The 12,326-nt window shown below is 41.7% G+C and overlaps 1 protein-coding gene across 22 annotated transcripts in view; it reads left to right on the top strand.

The window, feature by feature from the left end:
* The window catches only part of LOC135201636 (phosphatidylinositol-binding clathrin assembly protein LAP-like), a 485,987-nt gene extending 476,608 nt beyond the window's left edge, over positions 1–9,379 (top strand). For all 22 annotated transcript variants that reach the window (XM_064230718.1, XM_064230715.1, XM_064230716.1 and 19 more), the window contains one exon: positions 6,932–9,379. Coding sequence is in view for 1 of the 22 variants with exons in the window: in XM_064230716.1 (XP_064086786.1) it covers positions 6,932–6,964 (33 nt within the window). In the remaining 21 variants the exon portion in view is untranslated. The remainder of the gene's footprint in view (positions 1–6,931) is intronic.
* The last annotated feature ends 2,947 nt before the right edge of the window (positions 9,380–12,326 follow it).

Below are 12,326 nucleotides of genomic sequence, written 5' to 3'. Positions count from 1 at the left end.
AGATTAAGAAAGTGTTATATCTACCATATATTTTTGTACAAGTAACTTACCCAGCAGATATATACTTAGCTATAGACTCGGTCGTCCGACAGAATTTCAAAACTCGCGGCACACGCGACAGGTAGGTCAGGTGATCCACCATTCCCGCCGCTGGGTGGCGGGGGTCTGGAACTATTCCCGTTTTCTAAGCCATAATTTCTCTGTCGGTTGAACGGACAACACCTATTGTTCGTTCCTCCATCTTGGATTTCAACTCGTTTGCCGAGAATTTGGATTGGTTTTTTGGTGACGTATTCTGTTTTTTCTCTGGCTTGGCATACGCTTATTGTGGACTGTTTTTCGACTTTGGTTTTGACTACTCTTTCACGATGTCTGACGCTAAGGCTTCACCTATGTTTAGAGTTTGCAGTAGGGAAGACTGTAAGGTTAGGCTGCCTAAATCGGCATTAGATCCGCATAGTATTTGCGCTAAATGCAGGGAGAATGAATGTTCTTTTATTAACACCTGTGTGGAATGCGAGAACCTTACGGAGCTTGAATGGAAGGAATTATCATCATATGTTAGGAAGCTTGAGAGAGATAGAGTGAGGAAGGCTTCAGCTAGGTCATCTAGTAGATCTTGCTCCTTAGAACAAGAAATTAACTCTCCATCTAACAATTTTCCCTTAGCCTCAGCTGCTTCTCCCTGTTCTGAATCCAAAGATTCTTCATCAGAGAGGGAAAATGTAAAAGCTTCAATTAAGAAACTTCAAGCTCAGCTACGAGCTCTAAACCAAGGTAAGAGTGGTGATAGTGACTTGTGCAGTGTCCCCAGTGCAGTGGAGGGGGCGTCTGACCGGTTCCTCATTGCTCCTAGGCCTAGACCTCTTCCAAACTCCCAGGACCAGGGGAGGAGGAATGTCGAAAGCCGCAGGGAGGATGCAGAACATCCCCAACGGTCAGGCGTCCCTTCGGCAGATCCTGTTGTTAAGTCCCAGGCTGCCTCGGATTGCCGCAGAAAAGGCGTCCTTAAGGAGTGTTTTTTCGGCCTCAGACTCTTCCTCTCCTAAACGAGGATGGAGTTCGGCCTCCCGTTCGCGCCCTTTGAAGAGAGCCTGGAAGGCTCCTAAAGGAGACGCTGCTGACTCCAGCCCAGAGCGTTTTTCCCGAGGATTGGCCTTCGGGACCTAAGAGGACTAGACAAGAGGAGCCTGCTCTTCAGGATCCGACCAAGAAGTTTTTGGTTAATCTGCAAGAGCAGTTAGCGTCGCTCGTAGGCTCTTTTGCTAAGGACTCTACAAGGAGGAAGGATGTCTCGCTCCCTGTTAAGAGTTTCCTCTAAGCGTCCTTCTTCGTATAGGAGAGAACTCTCAACGTTCTCCAGGGCGTTTATCGCCTTCGTCAAGGGACTCGTCGGATAGGAGTTGTTCTCCTGAGAGAAGAGCCCTTTCGCCCTATAGGCTGGCTTCCCCGAAGCGCCCTCTTAGACACAGCGCATCGAGCAGAAGTCTCGATCGGTTTAGCTACAAGGAACCGGAAAAACCGATTTAGGTATCAGGATCCCTTGGGTCTTCAGGGACCAGGAGCCAGACAGACGCAAAGAGGCAGCAAGACGCAAGAAAGGACGTCAAGAGCCTCTTAGAACGCTGGATTCAGGACGTCAGGATTCTGCTAGAAGGCAGGAATCAGGACGCTTTGAGCCAGGACGCCATGAGTCAGGGCGCCAGGAGTCAGGGCGCCAGGAGTCAGGGCGCCAGGAGTCAGGGCGCCAGGAGTCAGGGCGTCAGGAGTCAGGCGCCAGGAGTTAGGACGCCAGAAAACAGGACGCCAGGAGTACGTTAGGCGTCAAGTGTTAGGGCGCCAAGAGCCTGTTAAGCGTCAGGAATCAGGACGCGGTGGGGATCTTTTCAAGCGCCCTGAATCAGGACGCCAGGAGCCTAGCAAGCGCCACGAACCCGACGAACCTAGACAACAAGAGTCTAGTAGGCACAAGAGTGTTGCCGACAGACAGGAGCCTCACTCTTCGTATAGGAGTGCTAATGTTCCGCGCTCCCCTTCTCGGGAAAGGAGTTCTTCTCCCGGGAAGAGCCAGATCACTCCAAAACGACCTCCTTCTGTAGATCAGTTGGACCAGGTATCGGAAGACGAAGAGCCTGTAGATGTAGCAGTTTCGGACTACAAGAGACTTTCTCTTTTGCTGCTAAAGGAGTTCGGAGACTCCCTTCATCCTGCGGACCCTCCTTCACCAGGATCGTTGATGTCCAGCACTAAAGCTCTCAAATCGTCTTCCTTCGTTAAGATGCGCCCCGCTCTTTGTATGAAAAAGGCATTGAAAACTTTTTCAGAGTGGTTGACTTCCAGAAGGGAAGCGGGCAAGACAGTTTTTTCCTGCCCACCCTCCTTCCAAGTTAACAGGCAAACCAGGAAGGTGGTACGAGACCAAAGAGCCGATGGGGTTAGGCCTGCCTTCTTCCGCGGATGCAGATTTTGCTTCCTTAGTGGACTCTGCTAGAAGGAAGTCGTTGCTGTCTGCTAAGGCGACTTGGGGCATGTGTGAGCTGGACCACCTTCTAAAGGGCCTCTTTAAAAAACCCTGTAAGAATCTTCAACTTTATGGACTGGGCGTTAGGAGCATTAGCGAAGAGAGCTCAGGACACGGACTTTGTTTCCATGGAGGAACTTTCGAGCGTCCTGGCTTGTCTGGACAGAGCGGTCATGGACGGTTCTGTGGAAGTTGCCTCTCTTTTTGGAACGGGAGTTTTGAAGAGATCTGTCTTTAGCTCTTTCTTAGCAAGAGCAGTATCACCCTTGCAAAGGACATCTCTTCTTTTTGCTCCTTTATCCCCGCACCTTTTTCCACAAGAGACGGTTAGAGAGGTTTCGAAATCTCTTACGGAGAAGGCAACTCAAGATCTCCTCACGCACTCAGCCAAGAAGTTTAGGCCGGCAGTGCCGATAGAGAAGAAAGAGAGACCCTCTTTTGTTCAGCCCTTTCGAGGGGCCTCCTCTTCTAGAGCCCCTCTTAGAGGTCGAAGACCAGAGAGAAAGAGTAGACCATCTAGAAGGTCCTTCGGGAAGTCTAGATGAACAGCAAGTCCTCCAGACGAAAGTAGGCGCCAGGCTACTCCCACTTTGCCAAAGTCTGGGCGCAGAAGGGAGCGGACTCCTGGTCCCTCTCTATCCTGAAAAAAGGATACTTGATCCCCTTCAGGGAAAATCCTCCCATTGACGACAACTCCAAGGGAGTTAACCGCCAGATACTCGGATCCGGTCCGAAAGCTTGCTATGTTGCAAGCAGTGGAACAGATGATTTCCAAGGAAGCGGTAGAACTGGTTCAAGATCTCCAGTCTCCAGGATTCTACAATCGGCTATTCCTGGTACCGAAAGCATCGGGGGGATGGAGACCAGTTCTAGACGTCAGTGCCCTGAATTTCTTTGTCTTGAAGAAGAAATTTTCAATGGAGACGTCTTCCTCTGTTCTATCTGCTCTTCGTCCAGGGGACTGGATGGTGTCCCTGGACCTTCAGGATGCGTATTTCCATGTGCCAATTCATCCGGCAGCAAGGAAATATCTGAGGTTCATGTTCCAAGGGAAAGTGTTCCAGTTCCGAGCGATGTGCTTCGGACTTTCGACTGCCCCTCAAGTCTTTACGGACATCATGAAGAATGTAGCTTATTGGCTACATCTGGAAGGGATCAGGATCTCGTTATCTGGACGATTGGCTAATAAGAGCCCAATCGGAGAAAAAATGTCTGGAGGACCTTTTAGTGACTCTAAAGTTGACAAAGTCCTTAGGACTTTTAGTAAATCACGAGAAATCCATGCTGACTACCCCAGCAAAGTATTGTCTATCTGGGGATTCAGATGGATTCTCGGGATTTTCTAGCGTATCCTTCGCAGGAAAGGAGAGAACGCTGCCTAGAAAAGGTGTCAGTCTTCTTAAGGAAAAGAACATTGTTCCGCGGAAGGGAATGGATGAGCTTGCTGGGGACCCTCTCCTCGATGGAACAGTTCGTTTCCTTAGGAAGACTTCACCTACGACCCCTTCAATTTTATCTGAAGGAGAAGTGGGATTGGAAGTCCAACAAATCTGGGAGAGACTTTTCCAATCTCGAAACGGATCAAGGAGAATATCCGTTGGTGGTTAGATCCACAGAAACTAAGCAAAGGAATCTCCCTTCGCTTACAGAACCCGCGCCTAGCGTTGTTTGCAGACGCCTCAGATTCAGGGTGGGGAGGCGACCCTAGGTTCGCAAGAAGTGTCAGGCATTTGGGAAGGAGAACAAGTGTCCTGGCACATCAACAAGAAAGAGCTAACAGCCATTCATCTAGCTTTGGTTCATTTCGAGGAACAGGTCTCAGGTCTGGGGATTCAGATTCACTCGGATCACACACAGCCCTCGCTTATATAAAGAAGCAAGGGGGACGCATTCCTTTTCCCTGTACGAATCAGCAAAGGATCTGCTGATTTGGGCACAGGAAAGGAAGATCCTCTCTCCACAAGGTTTGTACAGGGAGAGAAAAATGTCGGGGCAGATCTGTTAAGCAGAAAAGATCAAGTCCTACCCACGGAATGGACTCTCAATCCTCAGATTTGCCAACAACTGTGGCATCTGTGGGGAAGGCCCAATATAGACCTGTTCGCGACCAACAAGAACCACAGATTAGAAACCTATTGCTCCCCGATCTCGGATCCTCAAGCAGTAGCAGTAGACAGCTTTCTGCTAGATTGGACGGGCTTGGACGCGTACGCCTTCCCTCCTTTCAAGATAGTAGGAGAAGTGTTGAGGAAGTTCGCTTGCTCGGAAGGAACAAGAATGACCCTCATCGCTCCCTTTTGGCCGGCTCTCGATTGGTTCACAGAGTGCTGGAGTGGTTAGTGGATTTCCAAGATCGCTTCCACTAAGGAACGATCTTCTCAAACAACCCCACTTCGACAGGTTTCACAAAAACCTCCCCGCTCTAAGTCTGACCGCCTTCACTGTCGAAGGACTTGTCAGAGCAAGGGGTTTTCTTTTCACGAGAAGTGGCGAAGGCTATTGCAAGAGCCAGAAGAGTCTCCACTTCTAAAGTATATCAGTCGAAGTGGGGAGTTGTTTAGAAGATGGTGTAGGGAAAAGAAATATCCTCCTCCAGTACCTCTGTAACTGAAATCGCAGATTTTCTCCTATATTTGAGAAAAGACTGTAACCTGGCAGTTTCAACAGTGAAGGGTTACAGAAGTATGCTGGCCTCAGTTTTTCGACATAGAGGAATAGATCTGACAAACAATAAAGATCTTCATGACCTTATAAAGTCTTTTGAGACCACGAAAGAACATTGTAATCAAAAGAGCCTTAGCTGGAACTTGGATGTGGTCCTCAAGTTCCTAATGTCGGAAAAATTCGTACCGTCTCACGCAGCTTCGTTAGGGACTTAACAAGAAAGTCTTTATTCCTTTTTGCGTTAGCAACAGCCAAGAGAGTGAGCGAGTTGCAAGCTTTGGAAGGTAAAGTGGGGTTTAAGAAAGATTCAGCGATTTGCTCCTTTCAACCATTTTTTCTAGCGAAAAATGAAAATCCCTCAAAGCCTTGGCCAAGAAGCTTTGAGATAAAAGGAATATCTTCATTAACAGGGAGAGAACTAGAAAGGACTTTGTGTCCAGTCAGGGCACTCAAGTTCTACCTGGAGAAGAAGAAGTTGCTGAAAGGTACAGAAGAAAGTCTTTGGTGCTCTGTAAGAGATCCGAAAAGAGCGATTTCTAAGAACGCCCTTACATTCTTCATAAAAGATGTAATAAGGGAAGCTCACCTAAAAATGAGAAGAAGAGCATTTCAAGGTTCTCAGAGTGAGAGCTCATGAAGTGAGAGCCATAGCTACGTCGATGGCATTTCACAAAACATGGTCGCTTCAGGCTCTTATAGATTCGACATTTTGGAGATGTAATTCGGTGTTCGCCTCGAATTACCTAAGAGATGTTAAAATTTCGTACGAAAAGTGCTTTGCTCTGGGAGCGTATGTTTCGGCGAATTCAGTGCTGGGAGAAGGGGCTGAGGCTAATCTTCCTTCCTATTTAGTTTAAGGCTTAAATTACTGTTTATTGGTGGTTGTTTTTATTGGTTAATTGTCAGAGGGAATAGGGACCCTCTTACAATTCATAGAGTGTAACAAGACTAACATGGTCAGGTGATCGGGATTGGCTTCAGTGCTCTTTGTGATTTGTTTTAATAACCTTAACTCTGTCATGTAAGAGGGCGAGTCTCCATTGATATTGACAAAGGTCAAGGCTCTACCATGTAAGTGGGTCAGCCCCCATTGGTACGATCCAGTATAGGCTCTGTCGCGTAAGCGGGCTAGCCCCCATTGACACGATCCAAGAGTTATTCAACCATAGGGTTCATTCCTCGTTGAAACTCTTGAGGCAAGCAGACTCATCGACAGTAGTCATGAAGTCTTCAGCCCAATAAGGTAGGAACTATGGATTATGTTATCCAAGAACATAGGTTGTTTTTTCCCTGTTTTTTAATGTATTTAGTTAAGTATTATTTTGTTTTTAGCTGTCTCTTGCCCGCCACCAAGGGTGCCATCAGCTAAGTATATATCTGCTGGGTAAGTTACTTGTACAAAAATGATATTGTTAAGATACAATAAAGTTTTGTACATACTTACCTGGCAGATATATACGATTAATGGCCCACCCACCAGCCTCCCCTCAGGAGACAGGTGTAAGAGAAATTATGGCTTAGAAAACGGGAATAGTTCCAGACCCCGCCACCCACCCAGCGGCGGGAATGGTGGATCACCTGACCTACCTTTGTCCGCGTGTGGCCGCGAGTTTTTTGAAATTTCTGTCAGGACGGACCCGTCTATAGCTAAGTATATATCTGCCAGGTAAGTATGTACAAAACTTTATTGTATCTTAACAATATCATTTTTATCTTTTTCATGTAATAGTGCTTCTCTTATTTCAGGTTGATCATAATATGGGCATAATAAAGCAATGAGCCAACATTGCTTTCCATGGTCACCACTGTTCGATGTTGTGGCTTCTTTTTGTTACTGTTGCCTCATGTTATGTTGACTGGGAACATACGAAATGATTTAGTGTGTTAGTAGAGGTGATTGTTGTCATACCAAATGCATGTATTATTTTTCACTTCTCCATTTAGAACTGTGATGTTTTAGAATGAAACTTTAAAAGCAAGATTCAGTATACCCATGTACAGTATGATAATGCCACTAGAGAATGCATTTTCTCATCACGTAGACAGTTGGAATGAAGTCCGGCATCTTTGTGAATTGTTGGATGTCCAAATATTGTGTGTGGACTGAAAACCAGAATGTTCCAGATAAAAACTAGTGACTGCCATTTCCATATGTCCAGTTAAGTGACACATACCTACGAGTCTGATGTATTATAGTAAGAAATTTAAGTTTTAGTAATTACAAATATGTATTATAAATTGTACATTCCAGTGTTTACAAACCAAAAGTTCAGCCGTGTGGGATTTGTAGTAAAAATATTAAGGTGTGGTTGATCTTTTTGTAATATATTTATTCTTTTAGTTAACATTTGTAAAGTGTGATATGATATAATTGGGATGGAAGTATTTCAGACTTCATCTGAGTTCAGATCCATTTTAACTTTAAGACAGGTATGAAATATACTCAGCACTCGATAATTATTCAAGTCACACAGACTGAATTTATCAGTTTTACTTGCCTTAAAGTCAAGTTTCCAATGGTGCAACTTGGATATCTATGGGTACATCTGGCTATGCTTTATAATATGTTCACTGAAAGTTTTTTTTTTTTTATGCTTTGGATGGAAAGCTATATTAGTACAGTTGATGAGAACAAAGGCTAGATTATATGAGCATGATTTATATTTATTAAAAAGTGGAAGGTAAATACTGTAACCTTAATTTAACTTTAGAGAAAATATTTTACTTTCAGTTAAACATTTATGTAGAATTTAGCCACAATTTGTTTCACGAATGAATCTCCCCTGCAAATGCTGCTCCAGTTTCTGGTTTGGAATAGCATTTGCCACATGAAACTCTTCTAGGTGTTACTCAAATCTACTACAAGAAATGAGTAGTTGTAAATAGGTGAGGATGTCTGCAGTGAATATGTAGGTATTGTGATGATACTGTGTGTGCATTCCAGTTTGTGAGAAATAGACACATAGTTATAATTTTTAAAGTCATGGTGCAAATCAGTGGGATCCTATACCCATGTTTGCAGGCTGTAAATGTATTAGCAACATTGTCAAAAACGAAGAGAGTTAAAGACTATATACTATATTGGAGGGATTAATATAATAAAGGCCGAAGCACAGATAATACCTGCTTGCTTCATGCCATAAACACATGACGCCTTAGAATAATACCTTTCAGCCTTAATGGCCAAAGTATTTTTTCGAAAGCCTGTTGATGACATAACCCAAAATATAGAACATTTTAGGCTTGAAATAGATTATTGAAGAAACTGACTCATGCAGGAAATATATGTGCAAGATTTGGGATTCCAGGCTGTCCCTCTTTCTCATGTAAAGTAACGCCTGCCTTAAGCAAATGTTATTCCTGTAATTTAAATGTGTTGGTCACATTTTACGTTGATGGAAACTTTAAAAAGAGCAATACTGGTAATATTGATGTTGATCAACCCCAGTGACCAGTAGATGCTGTCAAGTTGGGCTGGTGTTTAGTGAATTAGAAATAAGTATTATTCCATATGTAACATAGCCTTAAACTGAGTACATTATTTATATTATATATATATAGATATATTACACTATTGTATCTATTCAGTTGATGAAGAGGTATGAAGAGAGATTCTCAGACTAAATGCAACACATCATTAGGATATTGTTAATAATTTTATTATTATTATAATTATTATTTTTTTATCTAGTGGAAGATAACAGTCTGAGAGTTGTCTTTGTAACTCCACATGGACTTTGTTGTTTGTACATAAACAAAATCTTTCAAATTCTGTTACCAGGTTTTAGCATTATATTTCTTATCCTCCAAACTGAAGTCTGATATCCAGATGAATTTCTCAACTAAATGGACAATATATCCATGATGATTTTAGATAAAGTTTAGACAATATCTTCACTATCTTTGTTGGCTCTACTCATTTCACTACTAAGCACTTGAGCCCATGTCATTTTGTTTATGTACTATCAACTCGCCTTCATTCATTCTGTAGTGTCGGTGGCTGCCTCTGTGTTGTGGTAGTTGATGAAGAAGAAAAATTACTTGGTCCTGGAAAATATATTTATTTATTAGTTACTCCATCATGTACTACTGCAAAAGTCTTCTGTAGATACACTGGCATTAAAGTTGCAGTCATTTACATGGTGAACTTGTGATCAGTTTTTGGAACAATTAAGAATAAATGTTGAAGATGGAGTGTGGAATCATCTACCTTCCTCTGAGTTTCTTGACTCATGTAACTTGCTTCTTAGATAAAGAGGTTGTTGTCTTTTGAGAAAGTAAGTATAATAATTTATGAACACACTTCCAGGTACAACTGGAAGATGTGAACTGTTGTCTGTCAGTTTTTCCATGATGGAAAAAAAAGAAACTGTAGCTTATGGATGTTATTGCTTTCTTGACCTTCTTGCATGCTGCTGCTCCAGGCATAGACTGTTGATATCATATGGGAGAGTAAACCAAAATTGTCAAATTCACCAAAGTTCATTATTGTGAATAAATTGCTGAATTCCTCAAAATTTATGAAGCACAATATCAAAATATAGCAGCTTAAGATTACACTACAAAAAATTGTAGTAATGCATTTTCCCACCTGAGAATTAGTCATGACATTGTAATACATTTGCGTGACTGCATTCACATAACTTAGTTCATCGTTTTTTAAAAAATACAATACTTTAAATTTCCAAATTTCAGTTGGAGATGAATGACTGAATGATCCAAAGAAATTTTATCAAAAAATTTCATTATTTTCAGTGTACCCAATTATGAAGTTTTAGAAAGTTGCATTTTTAAGTAAAATCTAATTGATTTTCATTTTTTAATAGAATTCATGAAGCCAACCTTGTCAGGGAGAATATTTCTATAAACTAGTAAGATAATTTTCTTCTTTACACATGCTAGATTAATTTAGTATCAATCAATCAATCTTCTTTACACATGCTTTAAAGTTTTTCAGCAAAGCAACCATTCAAATGGAAGTGGTCAAGATGACATGAACATCATTACAAAATTTCTCGGAACAGAATGCTCTTATGTGTAAAATGGGAGCAGCAAAACAGATTTAGAACAATATAGATAAAATTCAAAAGGAATGAGTGAGAGGTGATCAGATAGTTACATTAAATAAATGAAAAAGATGAATTGATCCTAAATAAATGAAAAAGATGAATTGATCCTAAATAAATGAAAAAGATGAATTGATCCTTATGTAAAAAAAAGTACAAAAAATAAGTGGAACCATAGATAAAAAGTAACTTAGAAGTCAGAAAGGGCAAGGAAATGGTGCATGATACTCTGGCATTATAGACATTCTTCAGTTTATAAGCATGCATGGACAACACTGACTGACAGAAAGGCAAACATTTCCTATGTAAAGTTAGTGGAAGTCCACACTGACCAACTTTTTCTTGCTTCATGTTATTTCTTCTGGACTCTGAAGAATGTATGGTAGGTGTGCCTGGTCCACTGGTCTCCATTATTTAAAAGTTTGAGACTGAAGGCATTGGTACCATGAAAAGTGTGGGCTACAACTCGGTCAATTTTAGAGAATCTAGTAAGTGAGCCTTCCAAATAACTTTCTGCCGGATTCCACCTCAGAATTTTAGTTTGGTTGGTGTAGATGAGGAAAGAGTTTGGCAAAGGTGAGGTTTTATAGGTAAGAGTCCTATACTACTACTATTAATGATCATTGCTGAGTAGGAAATGCTCAGTCTGTGAAGAGTTGTGTGGTAACTGGCTGTGTGACAGTGTCATAGTGGTGCACTTCATAAGTCATTTGTTTCCTTGCAGGATTTTGTTTTCCTTGCTATACATACAGTATTGAATTCTTTATACGTAATATTCAAATAAGAAACCAATTTCAAGGGTATCACAATGAGTTTTCTTGACTATTTATGGAGCATTTCCATGAAAAAATTAACATTTTAGACTAGATTTATACATAATACTTTGTGTTTGCTTAGACATATACTAATTAAACTGCAAGATTAGGCTAAGATTTGGTGTTGGGCCAACGTAGGTTGACTGGTATCTCAAAGAAATTATTTTACCATATGTAGTGTAGTTTAACTAGGCACAAGACACTCATAGGGTTGGCCAGAGCATATTTTTAATTGGGAATGGGTAAAATTGGAGCCAGAGGAAGTTGAAGAATGCAGCAAGAGAAAAAAAAAGGTTAGGAAGCAATTCAACCAAGGTCCAAAGAGCTGCTGCAAAACTTTCAGGACTACTAACTGGGTGCCCCACACAGCATGCGCTGTATGTGTAGAACAATGTAGCAGAGTATCTTGGATAAGGAAAGAACCAACATGAATTTTGAACATTCTGTTGTGAAGGTATAGCTAAAAGATGATGTGATGAACTGATTTCAGCAGTTGATTTTGAGTCTGAAAACCTGTAATAAAATCAACTGATGTAAATGTAATATCAAAATGGAGAGCACAAAGTACTAGGGGAAAATAAAAAAAATAAAAGTTGGGAAAATGGAATAACAAAAGTTTGAGTTAAAAGATAAAGTACCTGCTTAGATTTCCTCTGTATAGCGAGGCAGGATGAACATCAAGTGAAGGTGTATAGGACAGTGCAAGAGAAAGAAAAACAAAAGTTAATAAGGAGAATAAATATTTTTTGAGAGGACCTTCATACATTTCTGTGCCATACCCAATGACTTTTCCCACTCATTTTGGGACCACCTTGATACGGTCTGAGGGGGCTTTCGAACCTCAGGAATTCCTTCCTAGGTTCGAACCTGAGTCCCATATAACATTATATGTATAGTTTTGGGTTAATATTTGTGGATATTTCCAGTTTTGTCAAAATTTTCCAAATCTAATAAGGAAACATATCATAGCTTGATGTGGAGTTAAATCTGAAAGCTAAATAGTGAGAACTGTGGTAGATCCATCATCTACCCAACCATGTTTGGACCGGGTTTTTCAGGCGGAACTATTCTGTGGAGCTGGACCACAGATTCCAGGGGGTGGCCTGGTTCTAGGAATAGAACTCTTGGCATTCGGTCCGGTTTGCCCATAATGTGATTAGGATGGGGATTGTATTATCATAATACTCTTAGTCCTAGCAAGCGGGTTCTGCTTACACCTGGGCCATACTAATCATGTTATTCCATCCCTTTTGGGGTAGG

The sequence above is a fragment of the Macrobrachium nipponense genome, chromosome 28 (assembly GCF_015104395.2).
Source record: "Macrobrachium nipponense isolate FS-2020 chromosome 28, ASM1510439v2, whole genome shotgun sequence".
Lineage (NCBI taxonomy): Eukaryota > Metazoa > Arthropoda > Malacostraca > Decapoda > Palaemonidae > Macrobrachium > Macrobrachium nipponense.
The sequence above is the reverse complement of the archived record's forward strand: the minus strand, read 5'-3'. Positions and strand labels throughout refer to the sequence as shown.